We start from the raw sequence: 20,008 nt of genomic DNA, 5'->3' as shown, positions 1-20,008 counted from the left end.
GTCCAGCTGGATTACCCCCACGCAGGCTTCTGGTGCAAGGGTGTCCTCTATGAGGTCCTCCAATGGAGTGTTTGGTGTGGCAATAGGATCCCCTCCACCGGTGGCCAGTCGCTCCCCAAGCCTCTCGGCAATGCGCTCCTTTGCACGACCTCTCAGGTCGTACCAACGCTTCTTGAGGTCATCAATTGACCGCTGGGCCACCCCGACCGAATTTACTTTTGCGTGGATGCGCAGCCAGATCCGGCTCTTGTCTGCCTCTGGCACCCTCCGGGAGTCTTTGCCGAAGAGGCGTCCATGGTCCTTGCAGACCCCCTCAATCAAGTACTCTAGTTCTTGTTCAGAGAACTTGATTTTTCTCTTCCTCCCTTGCCCGCTGCTCCCTGCTGCTTCCTGGGACATGTTGGGGATTTGTGTCCTGCTGGGGTGCTGCAAAATCAGAGGTTTGGAGCTCTTCAGAATGCTGCTTCCACTGTCTGGCTCAGTGTTCTGTTTGTGGGTGAGAAAAGCCTACTTCCTGGTTGTGATGTCATCAATGGGCTCGAAATGCGACTTCCCGTTTGTGCGATCTCGCAGTTAGCGAGATCGCAAAATGCGATTTCGCTAATTGCGAGATCGCAATTTCTACATGGAAACATGCAGATTCTGTGAAATTTAAGCGATTCTGGCAAAATCGCAGTCGGCAATTGCGGCCGATTGCGATTCGCTTTTTTCTATCGCATTTCTACATGAATGCCATTCTGCGAATTTCAAATTGCGATTCGCTATTTCTCGCAAATTGCTATTCGCAGAATGGCACTTTCATGAATCTGGGTGTAATTTTGTAAAAGCCAGTAGCCTTCAGAAGGGCAAACAATTACAGTTACTTAGAGTAAGGTAATGTTCTGCTGTGACTAATTAATAGATTGGATCTGTTTGAACCTGGAACAGTCTATGTACCTCTTTTTACTGAGTTTCCTGGGTGCATAAATGATTGCTTGCTGATGGATATTACATCCACCTTGTAAATATTATTTACAGGCATTGGGAGTAGACTGAAGGGATAGTTCAGTAAAAGGTAGCTCGATCTGTCTTACTGCCATTGAGGTTGAGAATATAATCCTGCAACCAGGAGTGTATCTATTTTAACAGTTCAGTGAATACTTGGCTGCTTTTATTCTATCATTTTCATTCAGAAGATGAGGCTGCTGGGCTCATCTGGTGTGCCAACTGAGCAAAAACAATTGTATGGTCAAATGTGTTGAATGCCACCAACAAATGATGAGGGTGGCAAGTTGGACTGGAAAATGTTTTTGGAAAGTTTCAACACAACTTTCTTTGTTCAATAGAGGAGGCCTGCTGCTTTTTCCTACACCATGTCCATAATAGCCAACTTCTCTTGGCACAGTTTAGTTTATCTTTTCGCTTCTTTATGTGAGTCTCAGCCCAATCTGAACAAGATCCAAATGAGGTGATATGCACATCTGATCTTCATTACTACAAGTTAAGCACACTCCCCTTATAATGTTTCTGGCATAATTCCTGAAAAGTTTGCGGTTCCACTCTTTTCTGTAAATCTAGTAAGCATTCATCACCATGTTTATCACCCCCTCTCTTATTAGAAAACTGAGCAAATGTTGTTATTCTCAGTATGGTGTGTGCACTTTGTGCCGATAAGGATTCCTTTTCAGTAGTGCATTCCATGCCCATGTAACTCACTGAACCTTTGTTGGTTTTAAATTAAACCTTACCAATTTACTTTGTATTTTAGCAGCAATAGGTGCCATGTCGGTATTTAAAGTGGTTTGCCCCAGTTTGCCATCTGTAAGAATGGATAGCAGTCCAATAAATTCTTGTCCAGTTATCTTATACCAGGTACCATTCCTGCCCTAAGAGGATATTTTCTAAAATAGTGATATGTTCTAAAATAGAATATTGGTAAATAATAAGTATGCTTTGTATCATGAGAGGATAGCCATACATCATAGAATACATATTGCCTCAGAAACAAGTTTTACAATTAAGTTTTGAAAACAAAAGTCAGACCCGGTCAGCTCTGTAGTTCAAGTCGCAGCCTCACAGGTGAAGGGAAGTGGCAACGGCGTTAGCAGTCCAGAGGCGCACCCCTATAGAAAAACGTAGTAGTGTCCATGTTGGGAGTTTACAAATTCATCAGGCAAACAGGGTCTCAATATAGACTCCCAGCGACTATCACTCATCTTCTGCTTGTGGTCTCAATTGTATTAACCACTTAGATCACTAACTGCCCATATCAGCCTTGGAGCCCTGAGGTATAGAAGGCACAGCCATAAGTGCTAAGGTTGAGCATGTTCTTAATCCATGGCCTTGCATTCTAGGCAACAGTATCTAGTTATCCTTCCATCACAACATAAAGAATACATTGGGGGAGCGTTCTGTTCAAGGTGGATAGCTGTATAACTTCATTCATGTCCGGTCTTTATATGACAGTGTTTTGTATTCAGTTGTAGGGTTTTGGATTCCACTTCTACATCTATTGAATCATCAGCTTCCATAAACATCAGATTGTAAGCCAGAATCGGTGGATATGGGAACATTTTCTACTTCTTGCATCACTCTACCATAGCAACATCTTCCTGTGCTTCCATGACTTTGCATTGGGGTCAGAGTGGTCTTTCCCATTTGCTCCTTTGTAGTCTGCCTTTTGATGCATAAGTCAAAAGTCAAAAAGTACTTTATTTCGGCCAAAGGCCATAAATGTCTATAAAAAGTGCAATTTGCTCCAATAACAATGTCTATACATAAAAGCATCATCATTTGAATGAAACAAACCACCTGTACGGACCCCAGACAAAACCTATCTTGGTCCGCCATGTCAGTCAGATATGTACGAGCCTAATACTGGGCGTGGATCCGACTGTTTCTACAGTGGCCTCCAACATTATAATTCCAGAGAGCCCAGAAGGGGAGTTCGAGACTTTGTCTAAAATGCTTTTGGGAGACCGATTATATTAATCCTGCTAATGTTTCATGGGACAGTATAATTAAACATGTTCAAAAGAACAATTAAGAAATGTTTAGCCATTGTGCAAAAAAACATTATCTGAAAAACATTGTACCACAAAGTAATTTGCAAAGCCTATTTCGCTCATGGAACTTGGAGTCTTTAGATATTTGTTTGGCCTGGAAGGGGGACGGGAATGATAGGTATCGATTTGGCACCACAGTCATTTGATCCCTGGCGGCCCCTGCCATGCTAAATCCAATTTAGGGCAAGGATCCTAGTACAAAGTTAAAATGTCCACAAGCAGCTATCATGGTAAGGTGCAAATTCTTCTTAAAAACGAGCCAAATTCCTGATACGGTATTAGGTCATACACGGTGGACTAAAAATAATATAACACAAATACTCTACTACACTCCCCCAGGATGTCTGGGTCTACACTTGAATTGCATGTTTCAGTTTTCAGGGGAGAGGAGTTGGCCTAACGGCTAGGGCGCTCGACCTAGGACCTGGGGATCTGGGTTCGAGTAACGACGCCAAAACCTCCTGTGATTCTGGGCAAATCACTTAATCTCCCCGTGCCTAAAATGAAAGTGTGTCCTCATGTAACGTAACTGGAAAATATGTAAAGAGCTCTGATACCTGATTCGGTTCGGGTCTAGTTCGCGCTATATAAAACTCTGCAAAAAAAAAAATAATAATAAATTTCCCCCCAAAAAAATAAAATAAAAATTCCACCTTCATATAGGCCAAGCTGCTACCAAACGTTTTGCAACCGAAAATACGACGCAGGGGCAGGTATCCACCTTAAAATCCTCAGGGCCATTCTGTGTTGTTCGACACCCAGTAGCCACAGAGAGGTAGGATCCAGCGCTTCCTTTGTCTTTCTTACTTTATGTAGAAGAATAGAAAATAAGCCTCTGTTTTGGGAACGACACCACATGCACAAGAATTGGCTTGCTCAGAAAGGTGGGGCTAAGAAATATGAGCAAGGGTACTCCCAAGGATTAATTTTAGTTCTAGAGGGGGGAGTAAAATACCAAACACTGAAAACAGAAAACCTCTTAACTGACCTATTGGTTTTACAACTTATGGACTAAATCACATCAATTCACATAGGATGCAACATGAGAAAGAAATTTTCAAAAAAACTTATTATTCGTAAGTTTTCTATTTATTTTCATTTTCATAATTTAAGATGGGAATACATTTTTGTAACATTTTTCATATTTTTTAAGACAAAAAGAATTAAATACAGTGCCAAAAATTCATTATTAATAGTAACAAGTTTGATACGAACCCCAGAGCGAAACACTGTCAAGTGCTATCAGTCTATCTATCAGTCATACCACATCATTCATTCTCAGTCTTACATATTCACACTGGTGACAAAAATACAAATGAAACCTTTGTTGGTTTTAAATTAAACCTTACCAATTTACTTTGTATTTTAGCAGCAATAGGTGCCATGTCGGTATTTAAAGTGGTTTGCCCCAGTTTGCCATCTGTAAGAATGGATTGCAGTCCAATAAAGTCTTGGCCAGTTATCTTATTCCCGGTATCATTCCTGCCCTAAGAGGATATTTTCTAAAATAGTGATATTTTCTAAAATAGAATATTGGTAAATAAAAGTATGCTTTGTATCATGAGAGGATAGCCATACCTCAAAGAATACATATTGCCTCAGAAACAAGTTTTACAATTAAGTTTTAAAAACAAGAGTCCGACCTGGTCAGCTCTGTAGTTGAAGTCGCAGCCTCACAGGTGAAAGGAAGTGGCAACGGTGTTAGAAGTACAGAGGCGCACCCCTATAGAAAAACGTGGTAGTGTCGATGTTGGGAGTTTACAAATTCATCAGGCAAACTGGGTCTCAATATAGACTCCCAGCGACTATCACTCATCTTCTGCTTGTGGCCTCGATTGTATTAACCACTTAGATCACTAACTGCCCATATCAGCCTTGGAGCCCTGAGGTATAGAAGGCCCAGCCATAAGTGCTAAGGTTGAGCATGTTCTTAATCCATGGCCTTGCATTCTAGGCAACAGTATCTAGTTATCCTTCTATCACAACATAAAGAATACACTGGGGGAGCGTTCTGTTTAAGGTGGATAGCTGTATAACTTCATTCATGTCCGGTCTTTATATGACAGTGTTTTGTATTCAGTTGTAGGGTTTTGGATTCCACTTCTACATCTATTGAATCATCAATCATCAGTCTTACATATTCACACTGGTGACAAAAATACAAATGAAACAAACAAAGGACAACATTACATCTGAGATCCTAGTGGATCTTTATAGTTAGATAACCATTTTTCTTTCGCTTGATAACATCCAATTTGTAGGTTATTTGGTCGTTGGCTTCGTTTTCCTTTTTATTATCTTCATGTGTGGGTCTCAGGTGTATAGGGCCTTTACTTTATGTAGAAGAATAGAAAATAAGCCTCTGTTTCGGGAACGACGCCACATGCACAAGAATTGGCTTGCTCAGAAAGGTGGGGCTTCCATTTGTCTGTGAAGTGGATGAGTGGCAATGTACCCAATTTAAACCGAACAAAACAGAGGGGATTCGTGTAATTGAAGAAAACTTCAAAACAGGGAGCGAGTTTGAATTCCAAGAACTGCAGGGTTAATCACCCTAAGTTGTGACAACAATACAGTATTCCCCATTCACACTACCAGTGATGCAACTTCACAAGTTTTCTTGAAGCTAGATTGATACACCCCCTGTCCGTCCCACAGTTCACTTAACCCGAGATCTTCAAGGGATATCTTGACAAACCTGGAACCAGGGTTATTTCAATGCTCCTGAAGAGTTTAAGATATCTGTCAGACAATCCCTATATGGTTGAAGGTCGGGGACAGCCCAGGTCGGATCCAAAACAGTAATGGTTTTAGTATGATCAGAGCTCTCATTGGTTTTAGGTTCAGGTCTACTCTCAGGGGTTTGATAGGGGTGCTTCGGTGTTTGAAGCTGTGAGGGTTACTGTCATTGAGCCAGGTGTATACTGTATTTTGTCTGCTGTTCTTGGCAAATAACAGGAATTCTCTGTTGGCTGGGATGCGCTTCAGTTTGACTCTGGACATCCAGGGCCGGATGATGTGAAAGCATAGTTTGAGGAATGGATTTCTGAAGCAGTGGATGCTTACAAGTAGCCCTGTGTATCTTAAGAATTTTGGTGAATCTTCATACTGTTATTTGTGAGTAGAGCACCAAGCGGCTTCAAGTAAAGGATGAAGATGAAAGGAGGCAGTATGGAACCGTGGTGTACTCCACAAGTGATACGTTCTTTTGTGACCTGCAGGTGCCCATTTGAACAGTCTGGTGTTGGTTGGAAAGTTAGGAAGATAACCAGTAACAACCATAGCTGGTGAATTCGCATTTGAAGCTCCCGGGTGTGCATGAGTGTAGGATGGTCAACTGTGTAGAAGGCAGCTGAGAGGTCCACCAATATTAAGAGACCGGGTTCATCTTCATCTTTGGTCAGGAGGGCATTGTCTAAAATGTGTACACTAGAGGTCTCCATACTGATGTATGACCTGAAGACAGATGGGTTGTGCAGGAGATAGTTTGTATTCTTGTGATGTTGGAGTTGATCTTACTGATGAATGGTAGGTGAATGATGGGCCAGATGTTGCAAAGGTCATCAGGGTCTATTGCAGGTTTCTTTAGGAGTGACAGGGTATGGCCTGTCTTGAGAGCTGGGATGGTGCCTCGAGTAGGGCAGGCATTGACAGGTGTGAGAGAGTTTCCCCAGAGAGAGCTTTGATGAAAGGCGATGATGATACTTCATAAGAAGTGGTTTTGAGGGAGCGGATTATGTCAACAAGATCTTGGGAGATCGGATTTTGAAGGCTGACGGACCACTGACAAATTCTATGGAATGGGGTGGGTGTAAGAGATGAAACAGCTGTTGAATCTTCTGTATTTTTTCACTGAAGAAAAGGTTGATGGCACTGCACCTCATTGTAGAGTGAGGAATAGATGGGTCTGGTGGAGCTTGATGCAGTGCTTGATAGTCTTCAAGAGTGTTCAGTTTCTACTGGTAGCTTCATTGATTGTGTTGGTTTAGTGATTTGCTTTGGCTGATGTGATAAGCTGTCTAGGTGTTATGCAGAGGGACTTCAGTATCAAAAGGTCCTCAGGAGTTCTGTCTTTCTTCCACTTTCTTTCTTGTCTGTGGATAGATTGTTTAACCTCAGCAAGGTATTTAGAATACCAGAGTGTTGAAGGCTTTGACTTGCACTTGCATGTTGCACCTTGAGTATGTATGTTCACATAGCCTTCCAAACAATTGTTGACATTGTTAAGAAGGGTACTGGCATTGGATGTGGAATTGATATAGCGTGAGATGAGTTCAAGCAGTTGGTTGCCTGTGGAAAAGTCTTTGAAGGATCTGAAGGTTTGGACTTCTCTTTTGTGTTGACCTTGATTTGATTGTAGGATGCTGAACAGAGAGCTAGGGATAGCAAAGTGGTTGGTCCAGCCTAGGGGTGTAGGTGGCTTTTATTGTATTGTTGATAAGGTTGAGAAGACAAGGCAGAGGATGTGGCAATTCGAGTGTGTTGGTTCAGTGTCATGTTGCACCAAACTGAATCGATGAGGTTGAAGGAGGGTGGTTTTTTGAGTTTGTATTGCCTGGGAAGTTGAAATAAAGGGATTAACCCTTGCTCTTGCCAACAGTAAAACTCTCACTGTTAATAAGGTAGTAATTTTGCCAGATATAAGTTTCCTGAATAACGTTGTGGGTGTGCACAAACTTTGAACAGCATCCTGTACAGCATGTTCACTTTCAATGTAATATTACACCACACTGCTGTTATATATATGTAAAATGATTAACAAGTACAAAATCGCTTTTTTGTGAGTTGGACAAGTGAAGTTGCACTTTTAAATAAAACAATAGACATGATGTGTAAGTTAAACTTATTTAGGGATGTTGATAAAATCAGTAGATGCTAGAGTTGGTGTAATTTCAGGGCTGTTTTTGCTATTGCGGAATGCAAGGCAAAACATTGATACAGCTGACGAGCAGTATCGTTCTGCGTATATCTTGTTATGGAACCCAACTCGACTTGTTGATTTTGAAAGTGGTTGAATGGACTCTGTTTCTGCACAATTGACCGAAACTTACATTATATTAAATTATAGGAAGGCAAGTATCATCAATAGGAGGGCATGTTTTACACTAAGCGTTACTAAGTGACATCAAAGAAAAGAGCAAAGCTTGAGTTCTCTATCTTGTCGCTCGCAAAGCTTTTTGGATTTTATTAAGAAATTGAAATAATAATATGATAGATTTATAAATCTTTGTTAATATGATGCATCCATGTTTTAATTCATATTTTACTTATAGTATTCAAACAAGTCTTTATTAATAATAATACAATAAAATAATTAAGTTCTTTCAAACATAAATCTGAATATTTTGAAGAATTGCTCCAAACAAATTGTCACTCGCACAATTGTAGCTGGAGCTCATCGCCTTTATTGGTAGCTACCCATACACAATTTCTGCAAAACACATTTGACATGTGTAAAGAAATGATAGTCCAGTGTTTGCTCATGAAGTAAGTTTTAAATCATTATGAATTGAAGAGTTTGAAATGTTAATTGTTTACTATTTTATGATGACTATTGGTCACATAAGCAGTGTGCAGCAACAGGTACAGCTCACGGAAGAAAGGCGGGTACATATACAGAAGAGTTTATAAACAAGATGTGTAATATTCGAATTGGGTAATACTGCACGAGTCAATGCTAGTGTTTGGTAGCTCAGTTCCCTGTGCAGCTTCGGAAGATCTCAGATGAGACTTTGAGAACCCCAAGATGGAATACTGTGATGTGGAGATACACTGACAGAACATAGCATTGTTTAGGACTGTTTTGGATCCAATCTGGGCTGTCTTAGATCTCAGTACCACTCACTGGGTGAAGGTGCATCAGCCAGAGCTCGTCAGCGAATTAACTCATGAGAGCCTTTTGAAGTAAAATGAGGGTGGGAGCACCCTGCCTCATCCCAGTACTCGATGTGTCCCAATGCATCATTGTAAATGCAGTGCATGATAACACTTACTTCAGTGTCAGTCTTTATTGGGTTTTTTTTTAACAACAAAATGTATTTGTTTTTTCGTTGGAAAGATGGGCGAAAGCCTTACAATGACCGTAGGAGAAAACTACTTAAAATCACAATAATTTCAGCATTTTGACCAAATTCCAACACCTGCCCAACATGCAGGGGGTATAACTCAAACAGAGTGCAGACAATTCTAGATCTCAGGACGTGCGTACATGTTGAAATAGCATAGGGATCTATTTCCATCTTAAGCGGGATGTTACAAATAGTATACATTAGGAGGCATCAATCAGGGGTCGATAGACGGCTGGAGGGGAGCTCGATTCCTCAATATGACCCCCAATGGGTCTAAATTTTTCTATGTTTAACAGGGCAACCACGAGCAAGGAACACTGCCATCTCGGCCCCCATACATCTGTCCATTTCGGTCTTCCATTTACCCATCGTCAGGGGAGACGTCCCTTTCCATAATTGTGCTATTTCTCTCTTGGCTTTAGTGAGGGCTAAAATCAGTAAGTACTGCTTATACACATTTCCCCCAATGTCGTCTGTGCTATGTAAGAGGAAGAGTCACGGGTCCAGCAGGAGTTCCCATGCTAGTACCTCCTGGAGGCAGGACCTAACTCTGCGCCAAAAAGGTTGTAACACTGTGCAGTCCCAAACTGTATGTATGAAAGTCCCTTCCTCTCGCTCACACTGCAGACATGTGGAGGATTGAATCACTCCCATCCGCCAGAGTCTAGTCCGTGTACAGTAAGCCCTGTACAAATATTTAAACTGTATCAGGCGGTATCTAGTAGAGACCGCTGCACCCCGCGGGCTAGCGATGGCTTCGGCCCAGTCGTTGTCAGTCAAGTCAGGGATGTCGGCCTGCAACGCCTTCCGCGTTTAGTCCCGCGTTGTCTGTGTGTGAGTTGTTAGGGTCTGATATATTTGTCTAATCTTGTGGAGGCCTGAATCTCCCATTAAAAGACGACCTTCTAACGGATGGAATTCTGGAAGGGTCTCAAGCGAGCGAATCAGGGGGGTGAGTGCATGGCGGAGACAGAGAAATTTGTAGAACTGTGTTTTGTGCAGGTTGTATTCCGTTTGCAGTTGCTGGTAGGATTTCATGGTAGTGCCCCGCATCACATCGCCAAGGGCCGATATCCCCACTAGTTCCCATCCCCGGAACCGCCCCAAGGTGGCCACCGGGCAGAGGTAAGTTCCCTGCCATAGTGGGGTTGCCAGGGTAAGTTTACCGTGCCATCCCATCTGTCGGACTATAGCCCGCCAGAGCAGTATTACTATTTTACCGGCACGAGGCATAAAATCCAGGTGTTCAGCGCTGTATAAGAGGTGGAGGAGAGAGGTCCGCTCCATTGCCGCATGCTCGATTTGCATATGCCGGGTCAGCAGGGCAGTTATATCACCATTCGTTTACCATAAGTAGATGTGACGCTGCGTAATACGAGTCGATGTCCGTCGCTGCAATTCCTCCGCAATACGTAGATTGCACACACGTGCGAAGAGCGACCCTGACCACTCCAGCGTTCCAGAGAATTTTGTTTTGTATGGCATTGACCTGCGCAAACTAGGAGTGCGGGATATGATAAGGGAAGTTTTGGAGACCATATAAGATTCGGGGTAACAATACCATCTTGAAGATGGCTGAGCGCCCATACAGGGACAAGGGAAGGGAAGACCATATCTCAGTTTCACTATTGAGGCTCACTAGCAGTGGTGTGATATTATGTGCCCAGGAAATTTTGGGGCATGGTGACAAGAAGATGCCGAGGTATTTAAAACCATCCGTAGCGTGGGATAGCTGCGATACCCAAGTATCTCAGCCTTGATGACCGCACACCGGAAACATTATGGATTTGGCGGGGTTTGTGTGTAATCCCGTAGTTCCCCCAAAATACCCTCAGGATCTCCAAGATGCAAGGCCCGGAGAACCATGGGTCCGTGATGAAAAATAGAAGATCATCCACGAAATAACGCAATACGGTCTGAGCGCGACTGCGGCCATTCAAAGCCTCGGAGGACCTTGCCATTTCTAACCCACGCTGCCAAGGGTTCAACCGCGAGGGCAAACAATAATGGTGACAGGGGGCAGCCCTGCCTAGTGCCCTTTTGCATAGGGAAGGGGAGTGAGCGATGCCCAGCTATTCACACCGACTCTGTTATTAAGTTGGTATATAGTAGACGTATATAACCAATGAATCGGGGTCCAAAATTGATGGCCTCGAGCAATTAAAAAAGGTACACCTTACTAAGGGAATCGAAAGCTTTGTCTATATCAGCCAAAAGCATTGCTGCTGGTTAGCCTAGCGCTGGGGCAGCTGCTAAAGCGTTGTGTACTCTACGGATATTATGACGGGTTGCTCTCTGGGGCATAAATCCGGATTGGTCGGGAGGAATCAGATCCAAGACACACGTACGGAGGCAATCTGCAAGGACCTTCCCCAACAGCTTAGGCTCAAAATTAATGAGGGAAATGGGGCGGTAGGAGGAGGGGTCTTCCGGTGGGCGACTGGGCTTGATGAAGACAACTATTTCTGCATGTCGGCAAAACATAGGGCAATATAGAAGAGTCTGTGGCCTCTTGGATTGCCGCCAGCAGGTGAGGGCCCAAGAGGTGGATGCAGTCTTTCGTTTTTTTTCCTTGTTGGTGCAGACATGTGGAGGATTGAATCACAGTCAGATTCCAAAGAAAATAACATTAGAACAACACTCATTGGAATAGCTACTCCTTAGTCTGTAGGCTGAAAAGAGATGTTAACCCCAAAAGGATGTGGAAATCGCAGACTAAAAGTGACAGAAAAATGAGCACAGACCAGTTGATCATACTGCACCGGGAGCAGTTAAGTCAAAGTTGGGACCGCCTATACTGGACCCTCGTCCTCAGTGCCTGTGCACACCTCCCTGTTTATTAAAGCAGAGACACCATCTTCTCATCAGTCCCAAGAATATACGGTGCTTAAGAAGCACACATGCTTCGAAGAAGTTTTTACCCCATACACAACAGAATGACAGAGCAAGGTAAAGAAGAATATACTAAATGTGTATGAGAAAGAACTGGATACAAAATGTGTCGTGGAAAGAGGTATCCTTCTCTGTAGACATGGGAGATGGGCTCTTTGTTTGACAAAGAAGGCGAGGGTTGCTGTTTCTTGTTCTCTCACTTAGTTTACAGTAGTGGGATAGAGTTTTTTAAACACACAACGCCCACAGAAGGGTTCAAAAAATCTGTTTAAAGAGATACGTTTGCAATAATTCGGATGTAAATTAGATCTTTTCCGCGACCATCTCACTTAAGGCAGCAAGTATGGATCAGGATAATCTCTTCATGAGATCAGAGACAAGCAGCGCACTGGAGGACGGTAGCGACAATGCCGCAGATCTGCTCAGTCCATCGTGCGTCACAAATCAGTACAGCGTTATACACCGTGGGCCTCAGAGTTCGTGGGCAAACAGCCTGCCTTGCCCTGACCCTCCAGCAGAGAAAACTCGTTGGCAGCATCTCATCAACACCGATGCTCTCGGCTCTGCGTCACGCATCCTGTTAAAAAAACACAACCAATGACGAGGGAGGGAGGCAGCAACTCTGAAGACAGGGTGAGGGAGGGTGCAAATAATGAAGTGGGAAGAGTGCTGGGGAGAAGAGATAGCCTGCAGATGCACTCATATAGAGTGCTAGATCCCATATGACCAATAGTCTGAAATGGAACAATAAAATAATGTTACCGTATAATCGTGAGTTAAGGCAAACGCGCAGTGCGTCGAGGCAACAACTTAATATAAAATAACTGGCTGCGCACTTCGGGTTAAGGGAGCCTCGGCTCGTATTATCACTAACGAAGCTCTCATTATGGCCCGCGTGGCACAATAATTAAATAAATAAACAATCGCGGCCGAAGTGGACCGGCTAAACAAGCGCGGCCGAAGCGTACCGTGCTGTAAATAAAAACAAAAGAGGGCTTACAGACTTATGGGGACCGTGGGTGTAACGCCGCAAGCTAACTATCCAGTCCAGATGGGCCTTCGCAGAAGGAGACAGAGTGGTAACAAAAAAGCCTCACTTTCAATCGGAGGCGGACATTTAACATAAATGATGACGTCAGCCAAACAAAAATATTGGGCGTGGCTGCAAGTACCCTACTGAAATTTTCTCGACCACAATAAGCCTTGCAGAGCGAGAAGCGCATGCGCGCTCCAGCGCTAGGCGAGACCTAAAAATATCGAAGGCAGTAGAGTAGACTTGCTTACTCCTCAGGCCGAGCGTTGAAACGTGTACCCAGCTGATTTGCTTCCTCTGTGCCTTGCCACCTGCACAGCGTAGAAAAGTTGAACAAAAAAGAGCGTAGCAGACTCCGATCCGAGTCTCATATAGGACTTCACTCCTCCCCCGCCCTGCCACAGCCTACTTATAACAATTATGGTTCATGCCCAGCAAGGAACGAAGGAGGCAGGTGTTGGTGATACACCCACTCCATCACTATCCCCATGTGCCTGCCCTCCCTCAGGCATCCACTCTAACAGCCCTGTTCTAATCCCGCCCTGGCCCATGCAAATAACACCCAAAATGAGAGCCTGTACCTAGAAATGCAACCCCCACGCCCACCACTATGTCATCATGGGCATCCAGGTCAAGGAAGACTTCACCCGATAAAACAAGTGCACTCCTCAGGATGCCTCCGCGTGCACTGCTCAGGATATCTCCGCGTGCACTGCTCTGGATGCCTCTGACTATTCCCATGAACGCCCTCCCCCCAAGAAAAACAGATTCAAACAGCTTCCACTGTTTCGTAACCGAGCAGCAACTGCTATTTACTCCAAGCTTCCTACTCTTCTTTTTCATCCTCTCTTCTCCGCCCTCTAATACCAGCCGGCCCTGAACTCCTAAATACAACAATCCGCAATTAAAAGGGGGCCAGTTAACCTTTGGAAAGAGACTATTGTTTAAGCTAGAAACATCTTCAATGTGGTAAAATTGCGCCGGCTGTGCAGCAGATGATGGATTATGGCACACATGTCAAACCTATAGTTAGTAGAAAGCGTTGCAGCCGCAGAATCACATAATTCCAGTGGCCCTGCCTATAAACCACTGTGTCCTTTTGTTTTGGGTTTTCCTTTTAGGAGACAAAGCCTGGCTTTTACGTTCTTTGGGCTATTGTGGCTTTACAACAATGAAATACCGGATCGATCTTCATTGCTATTAACGCAGTTCATTAAACAGTTCATTAAACAATCTATCTATCTATCTAGCTAGCTGTCTGTCTGTCTGCCTGCCTGCCTGTCTGCCTGCATATATTTTTTAACTGCCACCATGTTCTACTTCCCATGGCTTCTCCTCACGCTTACCCTTTCATGAATCTTGAAGCTCACTGATTGCTGTCCTGCCTCCCCTCCTAGCTCTGCTGTCCTGCCTCCCCTCCTAGCTCTGTCTGCCCTTCCCTCCCTCCTCCTTCCAAACCTCAGCCAGAGGAGGAGCAGTGCAGGCACCATGCTTGGCAGTGGGTCAGTGCAGGAGAGAGACAGTATTGTAGGTCTTCACTGTCCTTTCACAGGTAGGGGAGATGGCACCAACACAGCACCTACCATTGCCTGCCTCCCTTGAACCATATAGACCAAGGGGAGGTGGGGGCAGGTAGAGGAGACAATGATGCATCACCCGCTACTCTATAGGCCCCCATATGTCTCAGTTCTGTAGATGTCCAGGCATGTGGAGAAAAGGCATGGGTGCTGCTGTTTCCTTGTTGATGTCACAGTGTTGTCAGAGCACTAAATAACAAGGATTACAATTCCTATTCAGGCTAAAGGATTCCTACGATGACCATATACACAAAAGGGCTGCCTCATACTTTTCTTTCTCATCGTGATGGCACTGTGATTTGATATACTTGATATTCCGGGTCTGGTGGCTCAGTGGACTAATACGTCCACTGCAGGAGGCGGTGTTTGACCTCAAGGTCACAGGTTCAAATCTCGGTGAGTCTACTTAGCCTTTCATACTTTTGAGGTCAATAAAATGAGTACCATTGAGTTGGGTAACAATAAACATCTGTTATTCAGCGCCAAGATGCTCACAGGTAAACATGTGCTTTACAAATACACATAATAAATTATAATTGCATGCTGTTTGTAGAGCCAATAACATTGTACTTTCCAAGCTTGAGCCCAAAATGGATGAAAAGCTACTGTGCCCCATCCTTTTCTTCTCCCACCCCTACTTCTTGAATGAAGGTTGACTATACCTTGCTTCTGTCATAGTTTCATTGTGACAAGACCTCTTGTTGCATTTTCTTTTCAATAGCAAATTGTGATTTTCTGATTTTGAGACATATTAAGTTAGAATATGAAAGTTAAAATAGTGTTCTTGAAATGTGATTTATTTTTTTATCTTTTCCCTGTGCAAATATTTTATTTTGATATTAGAAATATTTTCTTTCTGTACAGCGCAAAAATAGTGGTTCATCTTCACCCCTCTTCTCCCAGCAAAGATCCGGGACCTTACCAGACCAGCAAGTACTCGTTCATCAAACTTTCTTTCAAAGAACATGGCCAGATTGAAGTGAGTGTGGCGTAATGATGAGGGTATAGCTACAGCAAGTTTCATTTTAAGCTTCAGCAGACAAAACAATCAGACCAAGTAGCCTACAGTTTATACTATGCACAAAACCTGAAGGAAGAAATTTAAGTTTAAAACAAGTTATAATCCTCGGTAATGTTTTGGTCGGATAACGTATGAGTCCATTCATGTTGTTTACTATTCAAGTGCTGTATGCGCCTACACACATAATAAGTGTGTCATGGAAGAATATGTTTTGGGTGAATCATTTAATAAGTATTGTAATTTATTTCATAGTTTTCCTCAGAGCTACTGTGTCTCAGACGCATATTAGCGTGCTTTACAGAGTAAAGAACCCTTTTGCAATTCAGTGATGAAAAAATGCATCAACACAAAACAGGCATAATAAATTGCCATTTGGTACTTCCTGAAAGAAGGAAGGCTGTTAAGGGATGACATGTTTGTCAGAAGTGTGCTCTGTAATATTTTTGCTGTACTGATCAATAATTGATTCCACTCTAGTGAGGTGTGTGATCTTTTCTCATGTGTAGACAGTTCTTGCTTACTTCTTTTCAAAGCTGAAATACAAAACTCCATTGAGCAGAATTACTCCCTGTGGCTCAGTATATTCTTCAATTTTGATGCCTCATCTTTAAATCTATACAAATATAATCATTTATTGTGCAACACCTACTCGCTTGGGTCCGTTACTACTTTACGACTAATTCCTGATCGCCTTACAAATTACCGTTGGGAGTGGATATCAATTTATTTTTTAATAGAATGATCATCCTGCCGCACAAGTTTCATATTTGAATCATCACATACCAACTATCAGGTTAGTTCAACAGAGTGGGTAATTACAGTGGCCAACGATGTTCTATTAAATGAGAAAACACATATGCTGTCCACATCAGAAAGTGGGGGTCACTAAAGCGTAAGTGACACTCCATAAATGAGGTAAGTAGTTGAGTGGAGGAGTATGGGGTTGTTAGAAAGGCGATCCCAGGGGAGACAGAAGATGTCTGACTGTCCACCCCGAGACCCACCTCTCCTTATGAACTAGGCCGAGCGCTGTCGAGAGGCCTCCTTGGCGAGGCTCCTCTCCTACAATCGTAACAGCAGAGCAATCACACCACTACAGAGGGACACCACACGAGAGTAGATTCTTAAGAGTCTTTATGTAAAGAATAAAGGCAAGTTCTCGTGGCAATATATACAAAGGGATCGAGGGATCCTTAAAGTCTTGGTATCAGGGAAAAGGGGTAGCGGGACATTCTTGCTACCAACTGGTATGAGGATGCCCTGTGCCCAGCTCTCAATCCTCGAGCTGGGGGGTACAAGGAGCCGCGACAGCGTCCGCAGGGCTCTGAGGATAGTTCACCGATGTCGGGCCGCGACAGCGTCAGCAGGGCTCCGAAGATAGTTCAGCGTGGTCAGGCCGCGTCAGCGTCAGCAGGGCCTCGAAGATGGTTCAGCGTGGTCAGGCCGCGACAGCGTCAGCAGGGCCTCGAAGATGGTTCAGCGTGGTCAGGCCGCGACAGCGTCAGCAGGGCCTCGAAGATGGTTCAGCGTGGTCAGGCCGCGACTGCGTCAGCAGGGCCTCGAAGATGGTTCAGCTTGGTCAAGCCGCGACAGCGTCAGCAGGGCCTCGAAGAAAGTTTCAGGTTCCAGATGCAAGAGTTCTTATCAGGATCAGCCGCGACGAGGTCAGCAGGGCTTCGACTCCAAGATACAACTGGAGTCCTAATCCAGGGCTGGCCCAGATATAGGACTGAAGTCCTTTGATGTCCGGACCCTGGCGCCTGGGGGTCAGAGGGGCCGGGATGAGAGTGTCCAGACACCCAGCAGGGGGGCGGAGCCAGCGCCCAGGGAGGCCGGAGGGCGATCGATACTAGGCGTCCGGGGACGGCAGGAGGGCCATCAAAGCTCCCCTCCTCTGGGATCCGTCAAGTGGCCACTCTACCACCTGGGTGGATCTTGGTGCCTCGATGTCGGGGCTTCGCTGGGCCGCGGCCGGGGTCGGGCCGAGGCCACGTGCTCGGGACGTGATGGGCCCAAGATGGAGCCGGGCCTGAAATGGTGGCCCGGAGTGGTAGCCGGACCTGCGGAGTTGGGGCGAGCAGGGTTCGCCCGGTTCCGGAGGGGAGAGCCGTGGGTGGCCAGGGGGGCTGCTCTCGTCGAGGGTTCGTAAAGGGTAGTGTCAGGGGTGCGACAGCGGGTCGATGGAGGGCCGATGTCGTCCCGGGCCCGCCATGCGGGAAGGGTAGGACCACGCCGCGAGGCCGGGTCCAACAGGGGTGATTTTAGGACCAGTACAAGAAAGTGATTTAAGCAACAAAGTGTACATTTCCAGCCATTGGCTGTATACACAACACATTTAATAATAATGCATATAAATATAGAATATAGTTACAGTCTAAACAGTTCAGATCAAATGGAAAATACACACAGCACAACTGAATATCGAGCACAATGCTGAGTATATGGTAATGTTATATTCTGCCATTTAGCCCACTATAAGACTGACAGTATAACATTATTATTGATTGGAAATTCATGTCTCCCTCCAATGTAGCCTGCACACCTCTCCAGCCCCTCCTTTTCTCCTATGGGTCATACACAATTGCTTCTGCATATCCACACTTTCACCTCCCCGTGGGAGAGAGTCCTACTGTATTATTTCCTGGAATATGTGGAGCATGCATACCTCCTTCAAACACTATAAAATCGACATATACCTTAAGAGTAAGGGTGTTCAGGTAGCCTTAGTTCAATAGGCTCACACAACCCTCAGGCTGAAGGGGCCAAACTCCAGAAGTGATGCAGAGGCTAGGTCTTTACCACCAACTTCTCCTTATGCCTGGGGTACATTGATTTGGGTGCAAAGGCAGGTGCTCCCCTTACTATGGTAATCTAAGATATAGTTCTGGCTGGTAGATTTGTACTCCTGGAAACCACACTGAATGGCTCCCCTCTACTTCTATGCAGCATTTATGTCCCGAACTGAAAACATCCACAGTTTTTTTCAGTGTCTTTCCTCCTGCTTGGCCATTTGGACCCACTTACCTTATTTACTAGGAGGGGACTTACACTGTGTGTTAGACCCCATGCTGGACTGCTCACACCCTCCCCTTCCTAATACTCCAATGATCATTAACACTTATAGCTTGGCAACATGGCTCCAACAGTTATATTATGTTAAAAATGTTTCTAAAGCGCTTGAATACCCATGGGTGTCTTGGCGCTGGTTGACTGGCAGTAAGGTGAGGGTACTGGGTACCTAGAGTTAAAACGCCTGGGTTTTGTTAGCTTCCTGAAACTCAGCAGTGTTGGAGCTGCTTTAATGCTTATTGGTAGACTGTTCTACAGGACTGGGGCTTCAGTGGTAAAACAACTGCCTCCCCATTTAAGTCTCTAAACCTGGGACCTCAGTTAGTTGTCTATTATTATGCCTAAGTTTTTTGCTTTTGAACAGGGGTAGGGAGGGTTCCCATCTCTGTTGGCCAGCATGCCGGGCTCCAAAATAAAGGATTATTACCAAAGAGTATCACCTCGGTTTCTCTGCATTTAACTTGACAGTGCTTTCCCATCAGCTACTAACTGCTCTCATACAGTTGTGAAACTGAGAGATAGTTGCTTCAGTGTTGTTAGCGGCCGCCACCATGATTTGGGTGCTGTCTGCATAAGAAGTAGAGGAAAAGCCAAAAGATTCGATCAGCGAGGCCAACTCTGAGATATAGACATTAAAGAGCAAAGGACTTAAAAAAGATCCCTGTGGGACCCGCACAGAAGTGAGAAAGAGTTAGATGAGAAATTCTCTAGCATGAATGAGTGACTTCTGTTAGTAAGAAATGAATGAAGTAGAGCCAAGGCTTCGTCGGCAATGCACAACTTTTTGAGACGGTTGACAAGAGTGACATGGTCAACCGTATCAAAGGCTGCCGACAAATCCAGGAGAATAAGTGCTGCAGAGCCTCCTTTTTCCAGAATGGTTCTTAATTCATCTGTCGTTTTTATTAGTGCTGTCTCGCTACTATGTTCAGCCCTAAAGTCGAAATGGGATGGATCCAACAGATGATTATGCTGAATAAACTTTGACAATTGTGTGTTACGTTTTTCCACAAGTTTGTCTGGAAATGGTAACCTAGAGATGTGGCGGTAGTTGGCTGGGTTGTCGGGGTCTAAATATGATTTCTTTAGGAGTGGTAAAATAGACGCCCTTTTCCAAAGATCAGGAAAGATACCCATGCTAAACATCCCATTGAAGATGCCAGCTAAGAGTGTGGCAATCAGAGCTGGAATCTGGTCTAATATGGAAGGAGGGCATGGGTCAAACGGTGATCCTGACTTAGTGGAATTAAAGAAATTAGAGACATCTTCCGTGGTGGAGGCTGTGAATTGATTGAGATTAGCGG

At 44.4% G+C, this 20,008-nt stretch overlaps 1 protein-coding gene across 1 annotated transcript in view; it reads left to right on the top strand.

Moving 5' to 3' along the window:
* Positions 1-20,008, top strand: part of VPS36 (vacuolar protein sorting 36 homolog) — a 265,836-nt gene that overhangs the window by 42,523 nt on the left and 203,305 nt on the right. Inside the window, exon 4 of the mRNA XM_078657256.1 lies at positions 15,479-15,593. Coding sequence (XP_078513382.1) covers positions 15,479-15,593 — 115 coding nt within the window. The remainder of the gene's footprint in view (positions 1-15,478; positions 15,594-20,008) is intronic.

Source organism: Lissotriton helveticus, chromosome 8 (assembly GCF_964261635.1).
Source record: "Lissotriton helveticus chromosome 8, aLisHel1.1, whole genome shotgun sequence".
NCBI lineage: Eukaryota > Metazoa > Chordata > Amphibia > Caudata > Salamandridae > Lissotriton > Lissotriton helveticus.
The sequence above is the reverse complement of the archived record's forward strand: the minus strand, read 5'-3'. Positions and strand labels throughout refer to the sequence as shown.